At 40.9% G+C, this 16,704-nt stretch overlaps 1 protein-coding gene across 5 annotated transcripts in view; it reads left to right on the forward strand.

Moving 5' to 3' along the window:
• pde4a.S (phosphodiesterase 4A S homeolog) overlaps positions 1-16,704 on the forward strand; it is a 315,334-nt gene that overhangs the window by 295,693 nt on the left and 2,937 nt on the right. For all 5 annotated transcript variants that reach the window (XM_041587687.1, XM_041587688.1, NM_001094841.1 and 2 more), the window contains 7 exon segments: positions 4,261-4,439; positions 6,442-6,540; positions 9,712-9,876; positions 11,950-12,049; positions 13,028-13,182; positions 14,738-14,860; positions 16,130-16,312. In XM_041587687.1, coding sequence (XP_041443621.1) covers positions 4,261-4,439; positions 6,442-6,540; positions 9,712-9,876; positions 11,950-12,049; positions 13,028-13,182; positions 14,738-14,860; positions 16,130-16,312 — 1,004 coding nt within the window.

Genomic DNA, 16,704 nt, shown 5'->3' on the forward strand with positions numbered 1-16,704 from the left:
TGCAATAATCTGAAGATTTGGGGCGTCAAATCTGAAAAAGTTGCGAGATTTTTTCACAATTTTTCTCCTGAACAAGAAATTTTCAGGAAAATTTATTGAAAAATAAGGGGAAAAAATCGCTGCGGATTTGGTCGGAGTCGTTTTCAGAAAATTCGGAGATATTTTCGGTTACAATTATAAATAACTTTAGAACCTGTGGGAATGTGGACAGACTATACTGGGAAGTTGCTACAATGACAATTGCTTTCATAAGGCAGAAAACAGTTTTGGGGTGGAGTTGCCCATTAAGCACATTTTTCTGTAAAAGGATTTTACAATTTTGTTTATTAATAAACCTGTGACGTGGGGGTGCTCAGATTTATGGCTGCCGTTCCTCAATGCTTATTTCGTTTTCCCTTAAAAAAGGCCCCTTACATGGGAAAGTCGTCTGGTGGCCCCGGCTGTTGCTGGAATTACTGATTTATTTTTTTTTTGCTGGAATTTTTTTTTAAAATAGGTTTCCTTTCACATCAAGTTCCTGAGTGTCCATGTTACACATCACATTCTAAGGCAGTTTGCAACTGGTTTGTTTTAATGTCTGTTCTGCAGCTCTCAGACTCAGAAAGTCAATTCCTACCTGTTTGCTAGGACTTAATTCCCCTAGCAACCAGGCAGAATTATGGAAGCCCAAGCCCTAGGGCCCACGATTGGATCAGCCAGATATTGTCCACCTCAAGATGGCCATGTCGTGGGGAGATCTGCCAGTTTGGCAAAAATGCCAAATGAGCGGATCTCTATGTTTAGGGCCACCTTAAGATATGCAATTACAGATAAAAGGCCAATCAAATTAAAGCTTTGCTGTCAATCTGTTTCGTAGTTACAAATGGCAAAGATTCTTAAAATAGGTCTATCTGTAGCATACTGAAAGTTGATATGAAGGTTGACTTCCCCTTTAATAATTAATCTCTGCTAAAAAAGCTTCTGTTTTAATCCAGGGGTTCTTAAAGGGGACATAAAACCATAAATATTATGGGTGTAAACTTATTCAGAGTGGTCCTCTGAGCACTTTTGCCCTTTACATGCAGTGTCTTTTTTCAGTGGCTTCTGAGATATTAGCACTTTTAGACGGTTCTCTACTGCTAGTCAGGCTTGACTCAGCTCTTTTTGAAGGCCCAGATTATCAGGGACCCTAACAGCCAATGCACTTTGTTTATCAAGTTAACCATTGGGTTGCTGACTCCCAGCTGATCCACCTGAACAGGGTTGGACTGGAGGATCAGAGCCCACCAGGTTGCCACATCAGGGCCCCCGCACTCTCACTAGTGCCCCCCTCCCCTGACGAAAAAACCTTCCTTCCCAGTTGCAAACCCCCCTCTGTCCCTCTCCCGCGACTTCGCTGGCACGTACCTACTTCATGCGTGTTATGTTTAAGAGATTGGGCCGGGAGGCAGAGGTCAAAAGCACCCGCTCTCTGGAGGGAGTCTGGGCCCACCGGGTTTTTTCCCGGCATTCCGCTGGCCCAGTCCGACGCTGCACCTGAATACAGTGACGTTCTCCTACACTAAAATAATGAACTGATGCCAAACTTGTGTTGATATCGTTTTGGGTCCAACCTTAAAGGAAAACACTAAGGTAGTTATTTAAGTCCAATTTTTTCTGGTCATCTTTCAAAGGGGAAAAACTATTTTTTTGTAGAAATTTTTTTTTCCGAGATTTATCAAATACCCAATGGTGTTAAAAGTCAGAATATAAAAGTGCTCCAACCCAGACCTGTCGACTTCATGTAGAAGCTCATGGCAGATGTCCCGTTGGCATTTTGAAGATATCCTGATCTGCTTTGGGTTTCGTTCAATAATCGAAGATTTTGCGGTTTCGGTGTCAGATCTGAAAAAGTGGCCGTTTTCAACGACAAATCCGATTAGATTTTTTTTTGCGAAATGATCACGTCTTTTCCCACACAAGAAATTTTTGTGTAAATTTATTGATAAATGGGGGAACGTCTGTGCTGCTTTGGTCGGAGTGGTTTTCTAAAAATAGGGAGAAAATTTTTTGCTTTTGATAAATAACATCCCCCTGACCTTTTACAGCTTTCAAATGGGGGTCATTGACCCCATCTAAAAACAAACGCTCTGTAAGGCTACACATTTATTGTTACTGCTACTTTTTATTACTCATCTTTCTATTCAGGCCTCTCCTATTCATATTCCAGTCTCTTATTCAAATCAGTGAATGGTTGCTAGGGGAATCTGGAACCCAGCAACCAGATGGCTGAAATTGCAAACTGGAGAGCTGCTGAATATTGAAAACCACAAATAATAAAAAATAAAAACCAATTGCAAATTGTCTCACTCTTTACATCATACTAAAAGTTAATTTGAAGCCCTTCAATTTAGGTACTTCAAGTTTAAAGGAGAAGAACGAGTAAAGTTACTGTGGGGTGGCAAGTATTTTAGGTAGCCCACATGCTAGTCATTGTATGTATTTAAATGCTGTGCCAGGCTTGGACTTCTCTTCTTCATATAATGCAATAACCCTGGGTAACGTTTGAGGAGCCCTGTGCCGCCATCTTGTTCTGGTGTCTCAGGCTTCTCCTTCCTTGTCCTTTTCCAATATCAGAAGAAAGGATAAAGACAAGGGGGGTCATTTATCAACACTGGACAAATTTGCCCATGGGCAGTAACCCATGGCAACCAATCAAATTGCTGCATTCATTGTTCTACTTGCAGCTGGCTTCATAAAGCTAGTCACTGATTGGTTGCTATAGGTAACTGCCCATGGGCAAATTTGCCCAGTGTTGATAAATGAGCCCCAAGGGCTAACCGGACAAATGGTTGGACCCTGCTATCTGGGAAGGTAGAGATAGTATGTTACCCGATATTTTATAAAGATCAAGATGTTTTATGCATTGCACTGTTTAATCTGTAACTTTAAAGGTCATAGGTGGGATTTTTGGGAAAGTGTGTCCCTCTAGGCCAGGGGTCCCCAACCCTTTTTACCTGTGAGACACATTTGTATGTAAAAGCAGTTGAGGAGCCAAACAAGCAAGACAAAAATGAATTGAGGATGCCAATAGATAATAGATAGCCCCATGTGGACTGCTAGTCAGTAGGAGGCTCTGTTGGAGTAAATCTGCCCCTAAAACTTTAATCTAAGGCAGGAATTTCAAAACTGTCATTTAATATGAGGCCACCGGGAGCAACATAAATGGGAGTGACGAGCAGCATGTTGCTCAAGAGCACAGGTTGGGGATCACTGTTCTAGGTTCTCCCTATTTCCCAAATAAACACGACACGCTTGATGTGTAACTAGGGTTGCCACGTGGCCGGTATTATACAGGCCTGGTCGGTAAAAATGATGGCTGATCCCAATGTTATTAATAGGGAAAAAAGCTAAATATATAGGAAGGTTGGTATTTTTTTCCAGAAAAGGTGGCAACCCTATGGGGCAGATTTATCAAAGGTCGAGGTGAATTTTCCGAGCTATTTTTGTGTACTTCGACTAGGGAATAGTCCCAAATTCGATTTGAATTTGCAAAAGAATTGAAAATTAGAATATCGAAATTTATCATGTACTGTCTGTTTAAAAATTCTACTTTGACCATTCACCATCTAAAACCTGCCGAATTGCTGTTTTAGCCTATGGGGGACCTCCTAGAACCCCTTTGGTGGACTTTGAAAAATCGAAGGTTTTTTTGGGGGGAAACTTTGAATCGAATGCGCTAAATCCTTTGATTCGAACAATTTGAATTCTGCCGAATACGGACATATTCGATCGAAAACGGACCTATTCGACCCAAAAAAAACTTAAACTTAATTTCGTTGGTCTTTTTGAATTTGAATTCTGAAGTTTTTTTCAGTTCGGAATTTGAACCCTTGATAAATCTGCCCTTTTGTGTAACCCATGGTGTTTCGAGTCTGCTCCGATGGACTTTAGTGTCAGTTTAAAAGCTTTTGACCCTCTGGCCACACCATGGTTTGCACCATTAGAAGAGACACAAAACAAGACCAGTTCTCTGCTAAGAATTATTGACTTGTCCTATTATTTTCTGTAGTATCTTAACTCCTATTGAAAAGTCTCCTAGTGTCTGGCGGTTCTTAAAGCAATATGATGAACAAGAGGGTTACATTCCAAGATGGAGTCATGTATCAGCACGGGGCCACATTATATGCTGTCTCTGGAACGCTTTAGTGAACCCATGTCTTTGGTTATGTTCTTTTTCTTAGCCGAATAATGAATATATGGTTGTCTGTCCCCCAACAACTGATGGAATGTGTCTTACAGATAAGCAGAATGAAGTGGAGATCCCTTCCCCAACACAGAAGGAGAGAGAGAAGAAGAAAAAGCAGCAGCCCATGTGCCAAATCAGCGGTGTCAAAAAGCTTATGCACAGCTCGAGCTTAACCAATTCTACCATCCCACGGTTCGGAGTAAAAACTGACCAGGAGGAAGTTCTCTGCAAGGTAAAAGTTTGGCTTCCATCTGTAGAATGCAAAAGATGATGAACCTAAAGGGATTCCGTCATGATTTTTATGATGTAGTTTTTATTTCTAAATGACACTGTTTACACTGCTAAATAATTTACTCTACAATATAAAATGTCATTCCTGAACCAGCAAGTGTATTATTTAGTTATAATATTGGTGTGTAGGTGCATCTCAGGTCATTTTGCCTGGTCATGTGATTTCAGAAAGAGCCAACACTTTAGGATGGAACTGCTTTCTGGCAGGCTGTTGTTTCTCCTACTCAATGTAACTGAATGTGTCTCAGTGAGACATGGATTTTACTATTGAGTGTTGTTCTTAGATCTACCAGGCAGCTGTTATCTTGTGTTAGGGAGCTGCTATCTGGTTACCTTCCCATTGTTCTGTTGTTAGGCTGCTGGGGGGGGGGTGATATCACTCCAACTTGCAGTACAGCAGTAAGGGTCTGGCCACATGGGCAGATTCGGGGAGATAAGTCGCCAGGCGACAAATCTCCTCTTCTTTGCAACGACTAATCTCCCGATCTGCCTTCCGCCGGCTGAAATGAAAATCGCCTGGGGGCAGGCACTCGGAGCGCTTCTTTTTCCTCATGAGGCAATTACGGACAACTTCAGAAAATGAAGCGCTCCGAGTGCCTACTTTTCATTTTAGCTGGGGGAAGGCTGATCATGGAGATTAGTCGCCGCGAAGAAGAGGAGATTTGTCACCTGGCGACTAATCTCTCCGAATCTGCCCGTGTGGCCAGACCCTAAAGAGTGACAGAAGTTTATCACATGACTGAGGGCAGCTGGGAAACTGACAATGTGTCTAGCCCCATGTCAGATTTCAAAATTAAATATAAAAAAACTGTTTGCTCTTTTGAAAAACGGATTTCAGTGCCAAATTCTGCTGGAGCAACACTATTAACTGATGTGTTTTGAAAAAAATGTTTTTTCCCATGACAGTATCCCTTTAAGGTGGAATTAAGAGAGTAAAGCTGGGCAAGAAGATACACTAATTTGACAAGCCTAAGTGCAAGGATGGCCAATTGGTCTGATCTTCTTGATCATCTATTAACAAGGCAGTGTAGTAGTGCCCATCTGGTGCTCATCCCTGGGGTTTCCTAATCTGTCTAATAATGATCTGTCTGATTTCTGCTTGGTGGAAAGATCTGATACGTGGGCCAGTAAGCTTTTGATTTGGGCCAAGTTGGCAGCTTTTATAGTAGAAGAAAAGGCTAAAACTAAGTAAGCTTTATCAGAAAGGTCTATATAAATACACCAGTAAACCCTCAAAGTAATGCTGCTCTGAGTCCTCTGTCAAAAGAAACATCACATTTCTTTCCTTCTATTGTGTACTCATGGGCTTCTGTATCAGACTAACTGTTTTCAGCTTAAACCTCCAGGGCTAGGGGCTTGAGCATGCTCAGTTTGCTCCTCTCTCCCTCCCTGCTGTAATCTGAGCCCAGAGCTATGAGTGAGCAGGGAGAGACTCAGGCAGGAAGTGATGTCACACCAAGCTAATATGACAGCTGCTATACTAAACAAACAGAGAGCTTCTAGAGCTTTTTACTCAGGTATGGTAAAGCATTCTGCAGAATTAATATAGTGTTATAGCTTGTACTATTGTGTTTAATCTATTGGCAATAAACTGCTTCGGTAGCTTTCCTTCTCCTTTATTGCCTTGTGTATGGTGACTTTAAGAGAAACTCTGAAAGGCAATGACAGTTGAGAGCTAGATAAACCAGTACAGGGCAAAACTGTCAAATAAGTAATAGTGAAGGCAATATGGTGGCTACAGGCTTAGTAGCATTGCTGAGTGAAACAAATGTGTGCAAATTACATGCAAGTAAATCATTTAATGTTTTTATAATACTGTATAAAATATATCAGGGTTTGTAGGTGTAACTTAAATGATGTCTTTGTACCTGTAAGAACTGATCCCTAAACCCACAGCAGTGCTAACATCAACTTCTCCCTTCTCTTTGTCTCTTGCACCTTAGGAACTGGACAATTTAAACAAGTGGGGCCTTAATATATTCAGAGTAGCAGAATATTCCAATAATCGGCCGCTTAGCTGTATAATGTACACTGTATTCCAGGTAAGGATCTGGTTCATGAATATTAAAAGTGTTATTTCAGGCAAGGCCACATAGAGAACTAAACTCAAAGAATCAATGTGGCTTGAAATGTCAAATTTTATATACTGAACGCTCTGTGTTGGATTCTTTTAGGCGTCAGTGGCACTCACATGCTCAGTGGGCTCTGATTGGCTGTTGAGAAGCTAAGCTTAGGGCTCGTCACTAATTATCCAGCAGAAAATGAGCTTCCCCTGTAATATAAGCTGATGCTACAGGGCTTATAAATTAAGTCTGATGCTAATTGCACTGTAATGTAATGAGAATCAGAATTGATTACTAATCAGCCTTACATAGTAACTTTTATATTCTATACAGTCATATGAAAAAGTTTGGGAACCCCTCTTTATTCTTTGGAGTTTTGTTTATCATTGGCTGAGCTTTCAAAGTAGCAACTTCCTTTTAATATATAACATGCCTTATGGAAACAGTAGTATTTCAGCAGTGACATAAAGTTTATTGGATTAACAGAAAATATGCATCATAACAAAAATCTTTGTTCAGAAAACACCCCGGTACTCAGATGTTCCTGGGAAATAAAAGACATACCACTGTTATCTTTTTTGTTGAAAGTGAAGTAAATTATTATGCAGACTGAGAGGGGTTCCCAAACTTTTTCATATGACTGTATATCCTCAATATTGTAAGTGGATCCTTAAAGGATAAGTAAACCTTTAAAACAAGTGAATGTAAAAATTGATGAGGGGGCTATTCTAAGCAATTTTGTCATTTACGTTCATTATTTATTTTCTTTCTATTCCAAGATATTAAGGGATACATGTGCTGTTAATATGAATGAATTTTGTTACAACAGCGCCACCTGCTGGTCAGTTTCCCACCAGTCTGACCACCAAGTAGTCAAGGAAGTTGTCAGGAGAAAGAAAGAGGCTGCTCTGATGTTCTTCTGCTTAGGAAAGATGTGAGAAAGGTTTCTAATTCTTTTCCTAAGCAGAAGAACATCAGAGCAGCCTCTTTCTTTCTCCTCACAACTTCCTTGACTACTTGGTGGTCAGACTGGTGGGAAACTGACCAGCAGGTGGCGCTGTTGTAACAAAATCCTTTAAGCTCAGGTAAGTGACAGCAGAAAAGAAGATGGGGGGCAAGTTTGGAGCCACAGATCTTCTCAGCTAAAGGTGGCCATAGACACATTGATAATATTGTATGAAACTGATATTCGTATGATATTTGGTGCGTGTACAGTGGGAGATGAGCCGACCAGCAGAAGACTTGGATATTGGTCGGCTGGTTGATCTGACTGATTTTGATCAGGCGCCTTTGAAGGCTCCTGAACATTGGCCATTGTCAGTGTTGAATCCTCAAATACAGGTAGAATTCTATTACTTCTATATGTATATCTGACGATTCAGCTCTACACATTTGTATTGAAACAAACGATCTTTCTCGGAAAGATCTTTTCCAGGAAAGGTCGTAATTATTAAGTCTATGGCCACCTTTGTCGGCATTGGGCTGGTACAGACCCCCAAACTATAATGTTCAGCATTTCTACCTTACTTCATAGTTAAGATGTACGTCTCCCTTAACAAAGTGTTAATAAAAGGAATATCACTGTTGTGTATCGTTTCCTAACGTGCCAGTAGCTCATAATAACTAACAACAGTCTTGAATTCTGGAACAGAACCAATTCCGAGGAAAAGGGGCAGCTTTACTGAAGAGGGAGGGTAACCTTTTGGAACACACTCGTATTATTTAGTTGTACAGCAGAAAAGCCAAGTGAAACGGGCGCTCTACAACATTCTTCATGTTTCTTTCAGAGAACTTTTAGGGAAAGTTTCCGACTGCCTTCCCAGTAGCAACAAGTCGCCTGAGTGCAGCACATGCCATAACCTCTGATCTGTGTGTGAATAATGTACAAACAGGGAGGCCTAGCAACAGAAATACTAGCTGTAACACTACACCGCACACACAGGCTGTGCGTCACTCTGTGTAGAACATGAGCAATGTAATAGGTTAACTAGGGCCTAGGCTCACCTTGTATGTGTATTTATAATCAGCATGTGTGTGTGTGTTATTGATTTTACTCTGGATAAAAACAAGTGGTTTATCAGGAGTGCCGCCTGTCTTTTGAGTGAGCTGCTATTAACACTGGTGGCTGAGCACCCGGACACAGGGTCGGACTGGGCCGGGGAAAAACCTGATAGGTCTCGGCCAGGGTTAAGAAAAAAATACCGGCCTTCCTATATATATATTTTCCTTATTAATAACATTAGGGTAATCATTTTTACTGGCCAGGCTGGTAAAATACAGACTAGGTGGCAACCTTATTAAGGTTGCCAAAGACTTAACAATTATCATCTTCCTTGAAAAAGATCTTTCCAAGAAAGATGGTTGGTTTCAATACACACGTGTAGAGCTGAATCGTCAGATATACATACAGTATAGAACCAATAGAATTCTACCTGTATCTGATAGTTCAGCACTAACAATGGCCCATGTTTGGGCGACGAGCTGACTGATATCCAAGTCTTCTGCCAATATCGGTCGGCTTGTTTCCCACCATATACTCACGAATATCGTACGAAAATTAGTTTCGTACGATATTATCTATGCGTCTATGGCCACCTTAACATGGATGATGTTTGGGTGCCTTCAAAGGCACCCAATCAAAATTTTCCGTCCAGCCCGATCAATGAGCCGACTGATATCCAAGTCTTCTGCCGATATTGATCAGCTCTTTTCTCACCATACACGCACTGAATATTGTATGAAAATTAGTTTTGTACGATATTATCTGTGCGTCAATGGCCACCTTTATTAGTCCTGGCTCTTGTGGGCCCCGCAGGCCCAGACCCGCTCCCTAAATCATCTTCCTGCTGCAACCTAAAGCAGCGGCGCTCACAGCAGGGTCCAAGGGGGGCTCTGAGATAGAAGCCCTGGTGGGCCCCCAGTTTGACCCTGCCCAGATATACTGGGGTGTGTCTGGAGTGGCTACATTTATTGACTATTGATTTTACACACTGGCCTGTTACACTTTATATGAAACCAAGAGAGACGTTTAGGCTTAGTGTAGTTATTTTGGGGTTACATTGGGGTTTTTCACAAGGGGTTTCTACGGTGGATCAGCACAGGGTGGGATTATTGTGTTACTAACTTACTGTGTCCCCTTTGTCTGCTCAGGAGAGAGAATTGCTGAAAACCTTCCAGATCCCAGTAGACACCTTAATGACGTACATGATGACCTTGGAAGATCACTACCACGCAGATGTCGCTTACCACAACAGCCTACACGCAGCCGACGTCACGCAGTCCACACACGTCCTCCTATCGACTCCGGCGTTAGATGTGAGAAGCACGTTATATATATTAACACCTTCACTTGGGAGAATCCACCTCCAGTTTGTGTAGGACATTTCCATGTTCAGGTCAAATGATGAACAGCAGAAGGAAGCCTGAACCATTCATACAGAAATCAAATAAGAACCAACACAGAACAGGAACAGCTTGGCTGGGTCAGTAGCTGGAGCCTCCCACTCTCAACCAGCTTTGTAATAGAAGTGTCTGTGTGTAAGATTTACAGCTGTAAATGAATCCCCATAAATCTGACATTCAAGGCTCAGCGAATGGCTTCCATTACATTCTGGTGTTGTTAGCACAGCCTAGGATCTGTTCTTTGATAGGAGAAACTGCACCCCTGAAGCTGGCTGTGAATGGGAGGCTCCAACTACCAACCCAAATAGCTTTATTGTGTTGTGATAGCTGCTTTTAGCGGACAAGAGAAATGTTTAAAGGGGAACTATCCTGAAAATGAAAATTTAACATAAGCTTCATCCTACTGAAATAAGAAACTCTCTAAATAAAATCAATTCAAAATTCTGTACTGTTTCTAAAATCAAGTCAAGTTTATCTTCACTATCCCTCTCTCAGCATCTGTTTCTCTTCATTCTGTCTTCATGCAGCAGTTGGTTGTCAGATATTCATTGACAGTTACATCCAATATATCTTATAGGGGGCTCCTTTTGCCTAGAAGATGGATTAGAGGTCACTTTATTAAAACTAGGGATGCACTGAATCCACTATTTTGGATTCGGCTGAACCCCCGAATCCTTGGCGAAAGATTCTGGCAAATACTGAATCAAATACTAATTTGCATATGCAAATTAGGAGTGGGAAGGGGAAAATTTTTTTACTTCCTTGTTTTGTGACAAAAAGTCACACGATTTCCCTCCCTGACCCTAATTTGAATATGCAAATTAGGACTCAAATTCGGTTCAGCTGCGCAGAAGGAATAAGCCAAATCCGAATCCTGCTGAAAAAGGCCAAATCCTTGCTGAATCACAAACCGAATCCTGGATTCAGTGCATTCCCTAATTAAAATGTCCAGAAAACCTGTCTCTCTACATGCAAATCTGTGCAAAAGGCCAGTATTCAAAATTAGACGAGCACTCTGTTGTCATCCGTGTAGATTAAAAATTACTTTTTTTCCAATCTTGTTAAAAACATCAAATCCCTGACGCGTTTCGTATCAATAGATACGTAGTTAAGAATCAGTTATTTGAGTGAGCTCTAATACATCTGCTAGGAAAGGAGCCCCCCTATAAGATATATTGGATGTAACTGTCAATAAATATCTGACACCCAACTGCTGCATGAAGACAGAATGAAGAGAAACAGATTCTGAGAGAGGAACAGTGAAGATAAACTTGATTATTTCAGAAATGATGCAGAATATTTAATTGTATTTAGAAAGTTTCTTATTTCAGTATGATGAAGCTTATATTAAATTTTCATTTTCGTGATAATTCCCCTTTAATATGACATGTCAGAAGTTGTTGTGCACTATTGAATGGTGCAGGTGTTGGGGTCTCTTTAAGAAAAAAACGGAATAGAAATAAATGTTAATCTTTTATACAGTAGAGATCTATTTTTAAGGTTTTGCTTACCCTTTACAGTTATGCAGTTTACAGCTTTTGGCTAAACATCTGTAATTCAGAACAGTGTAACTGACACATTATCTATAAATATGTATCTTTCTTCCCGACACTTTCATTTCAACAAATAAAGTCCAGGGGGGAGCTCAGTCTGAATCCAGTGTAAACCTATAGCTGATATAAATGGCGCTTTACTGGGGCCCTTTTTGTTTGCAGACAGAGCCCAGTAGCTTGCGCTTGCTTCTTTGGTGGCTCATTACATACACAAGGCAGGCAGTTTTTTTAAAGGGGAAGTAAAGCCAGAAAATGTCATTCTAAGCAATTTCTCAATTTACAAAAGGAACCATTTTCCCTATGAACTTCCATCCAAAGCCGGTGGTTAGGGATAATTACAATAGAACAAATCTGCTTCCACACTTAAGTCTCACATTATATGCCGGGTGTATAACAAGTGTGTCCTTTCCTCTCTCTTCTCTCTCCCTGCCAGGCGGTGTTTACAGACTTGGAGATTTTGGCTGCATTATTTGCAGCTGCGATTCATGACGTAGACCATCCTGGCGTTTCCAATCAGTTCCTTATTAATACAAGTAAGTGGAAACACACTCTTCTGTTCTTAAAGGAGAACTAAACCCTAAAAATGAATGTGGCTAAAAATGCCATATTTTATATAGTGAACTTATTGCACAAGGTTAAAGTTTCCTCTTGTCAATAGCAGCAATGATCCAGGACTTCAAACTTGTCACAGGGGGTCACCATCTTGGAAAGTGTCTGGGACACTCACATGCTCAGTGGGCTCTGATTGGCTGTTGAGAAGCTAAGCTTAGGGCTCGTCACTAATTATCCAGCAGAAAATGAGCTTCCCTGGCTGTAATATAAGCTGATGCTACAGGTTTGCTGATTATTAAATTCTGATGCTAATTGCACTGGTTTCTGTGCTGCCATGTAGTAATTATGTGTATTAATTACTAATCAGCCTTATATTGTGACATTTCTATTCTATGTGTACTGTATATTGTGAGTGGGTCCCTAAGCTCAGTAAGTGACAGCAGCACAGAGCATGTGCAGTGAATCAGCAGAAAAGAAGATGGGGAGCTACTGGGGCATCTTTGGAGACACAGATCTTTACTGCTAAAGGGCTGTGGTTGCCTTGGGCTGGTACAGAAGCACAAAACATCATGTACAACATTTCTAGATACTTCTTTAGTTAGGCTTTACTTCTCCTTTAAAGCGTCTGTGCCCCCTGTGAAATCGTCAGAGAGACGAGAGGGTGCAGACAGGCTCCAAAAAAGAACATCTGTTCTGTAATAAAAGAAATTGGCAGCCGCCAGGGATTTATTCATATGTTTTTCTCTATCTCGTTTCCTCTCTTAGCGGCTTTTTATTAATGTTAAATTACATTGTTGGGGGCTCCTGAATTTACAAGTATTTATGAAACTTGTAAAGAGAGATGAAATAAGTGGATGTAGAGCGATTGGCCTTGTTAGCGCGTAGCCTGGCCATTACCATTGCAGAGCGTTCAGCTGCTGCTCCGCACATAACGCAGCCTGGTTTTGTTTTGCTCACAGATTCTGAGCTGGCGTTAATGTACAATGACGAATCTGTGTTAGAGAATCACCATTTGGCCGTGGGCTTTAAACTGCTGCAGGAAGAGAACTGCGACATTTTCCAGAACCTCCCCAAAAGGCAGAGGCAGATGATGAGAAAGATGGTGATTGACATGGTAAGGGTTTTTTTCCCCCACAATGTATTAATAAATATCACAATGTTGGGGACACAGTCTGCAGCGCAATAGGGGGGTGTACAACATTATCAAAGCTATGGACCCATTTTCTATCAAAGATCTTCCCACTTTTCCATGCTACTTTCTCCCATGTTCTATCCTTCTGTCTTGCTGCTTAATGGATAAGTAAACCTTTAAAATAAGTGAATGTAAAATTGATGAGGGGCTATTCTAAGCACTTTTGTAATTTACATTCATTATTTATGTTCTTTTAATTCCAAGATATTAAGGGATACATATACTGTTAATATGAATGAATTGTGTTACAACAGCGCCACCTGCTGATCAGTTTCCCACCAGTCTGACCACCAAGTAGTCAAGGAAGTTGTCAGGAGAAAGAAAGAGGCTGCTCTGATGTTCTTCTGCTTAGGAAAAGAATTAGAAACCTTTCTCACATCTTTCCTAAGCAGAAGAACATCAGAGCAGCCTCTTTCTTTCTCCTGACAACTTCCTTGACTACTTGGTGGTCAGACTGGTGGGAAACTGACCAGCAGGTGGCGCTGTTGTAACAAAATTCATTCATATTAACAGTACATGTATCCCTTAATATCTTGGAATAAAAAGAAAATAAATAAATAATGATGTACATTCCAAAAGTGCTTAGAATTAGGGATGCACCGAATCCACTATTTTGGATTCGGCTAAATCGTTTGCAAAAGATTTGGCTGAATATCGAACCGAATCCTAATTTGCAGATGCAAAATAGAGGTGGGAAGGGGAAAACATTTTTTTACTTCCTTGTTTTGTGACAAAAAGTCACTCGATTTCCCTATATATGCAAATTAGGATTCGGATTCAGTTTGGCCAGGCAGAAGGATTCGGCCGAATCCCGCTGAAAAAGCCTGAATCCTGAACCAAATCCTGGATTTGGTGCATGCCTACTTAGAATAGCCCCCTCATCAGTTTTACATTCACTTATTTTAAAGGTTTACTTATCCTTTAATAACTGCTTAGTTATGTATTTATTTTACCAAAATCTGTCCTCCATAGTCTTTAACCTTCTTCTATAAAATATTGAAGCCCCTGTCCTTTCACTTTCCAATACAACCTTCTCCCCAGTTGAGTCTGTTCCACTTCTCCATATCTCTGGATTTATTTTTCTCATTGATCTATGCTGCAAAATCATGGCTGAAACATCATGGCAAAATCAAAGATTTAAGGCACAAAATGTGTTAAAACGTGCCTTTTGGAGTGCCAGAACAGTGTGTGATTTAATGCACTTAATCTGGTGCTAATAAGCTGATTCCTGTGAGGCTACAGAAAGCTAACACAAGTAGGTGCGCTTTATAATGGGTTAATAAAGGGTTACTTGGACTTTACATGTCACTATCAGGGGAACAGTTTGTTGAGCATAACAGGTAAGTGTCTAGAATGACTGGGTGTCTAATAACACCACCGCTCAGTGAATTTAACTTTCCTTTAAAATATTTAGATCAATAGGAAACATGAAATTGAGTGTTTTGTTTATTTATTGCTTTGCCTTCTGTCATTTTAGGTTCTGGCCACTGACATGTCCAAACACATGAGTTTGTTAGCAGACCTGAAGACTATGGTGGAGACTAAGAAAGTGACCAGTTCTGGAGTTCTTCTGCTGGATAACTACACCGATAGGATACAGGTTGGCAACAGAACTGTTGGGTTCTTATGGTCCACTTATCTGCCAGGGTGCATTATCTAGTCAGGCACACGCAAAGCAAAATGTAGAATATACTATAAGTAAAGGGCCACTAATCCATCTGATAGTTGTGATACTGGGGTGAGATATTTGTTGCGAGGGTCAGTTCCAGCACATAGAGTGTATAATATTGCTGGGGATTATATGGTAATGGGCCAATATCTATTAAATAACACTAGTTCTAGTTAATCTTGGGGTTGGAAATAGATACTATATCATGCTTTGCTTGCGTGTGAATACATGGGCTGCTTTTTCCTCCCAGTCCAGCCCTTGTACTTGGCTTGGGTCAACCATTGGGGAGGGGGTTTCCCTTGCGCTGATACCTGAGAACAATGTAAGGTTTATACAGCTCTGGTCAATAGAGGTCTTGCTTCTCCTAAATGCTTTACACGGCCTCCCTCCTCTTTCCACCGCACCTTGACATACCAATTACCATACACACTGCTGTCATTGCCATTATATTTTTAACTTAAAGGGACACTGTCACGGGAAAACATGTTTTTTTCCAAAACACATCAGTTAATAGTGCTGCTCCAGCAGAATTCTGCACTGAAATCAATTTCTCAAAAGAGCAAACAGATTTTTTTATATTTAATTTTGAAATCTAACATGGGGCTAGACATATTGTCAGTTTCCCAGCTGCCCCAGTCATGTGACTTGTGCCTGCACTTTAGGATGGAACTGCTTTCTGGCAGGCTGTTATTTCAGCTACTCAACGTAACTAAATGTGTCTCAGTGAGAATTGGATTTTACTTTTGAGTGTTGTTCTTAGATCTACCAGGCAGCTGTTATCTTGTGTTAGGGAGCTGTTATCTGGTTACCTTCCCATTGTTCTTTTGTTTGGCTGCTGGGGGAAAGGGAGGGGGTGATATCACTCCAACTTGCAGTACAGCAGTAAAGAGTGACTGAAGTTTATCAGAGCACAAGTCACATGACTGGGGGCAGCTGGGAAATTGACAAAATGTCTGGCCCCATGTCAGATTTCAAAATTGAATATAAAAAAATCTGTTTGTTCTTTTGAGAAATGGATTTCAGTGCAGAATTCTGCTGGAGCAGCACTATTAACTGATGCGTTTTGAAAAAAAAAAGTTTTTCCCATGACAGTATCCCTTTAACTGATTTTTTCCCAGTATATTAGAATATTATAGAATTATGTTTAGTACCCCTCCCCCCCCCAAAAAATTACGTTTTTTATTTTCTTTATTATGGCAGGTCCTTCGGAACATGGTGCATTGTGCAGATCTGAGCAACCCAACAAAACCACTGGAGCTTTATCGTCAGTGGACTGACCGCATTCTGGAAGAGTTCTTCAGACAGGGGGACAAAGAAAGAGAGAGAGGGATGGAGATCAGCCCTATGTGTGATAAGCACACTGCATCTGTGGAGAAATCCCAGGTAGGAGTTGACAGATTTGGTGTTCAAGCCAATTATTTCTATGGATTAGGAGTTCCTTATTGACTGCGGCATTAAGAGACCTGCCTGGGTTTGATTCTTGGTGACGTTGTCTATGTAGATGTCCTGCAACAGGGGGTGAGAACCTTATCTCACAGAGGAGGGTGAATATCAGCTGCATGGGGATTCCTAAATGCACCAAAGATACAGAGAAGAGCAAAGCATGACAAAGATACAGGAGATGGGCAGCCATTGTCTATTGAGGTGGCACAATAGTTTAGACTGCACTTTACTTCTGACCTTGAACTAGTCACTGATATCCATGTGCCCCAGACACCAGTATGCGCTAGAGTTTAAAGGTTCATGTGTATGGTGCAGCATAATGTAAGTAGATA

This window comes from Xenopus laevis, chromosome 3S (genome assembly GCF_017654675.1).
Source record: "Xenopus laevis strain J_2021 chromosome 3S, Xenopus_laevis_v10.1, whole genome shotgun sequence".
NCBI classification, from domain to species: Eukaryota; Metazoa; Chordata; class Amphibia; order Anura; family Pipidae; genus Xenopus; species Xenopus laevis.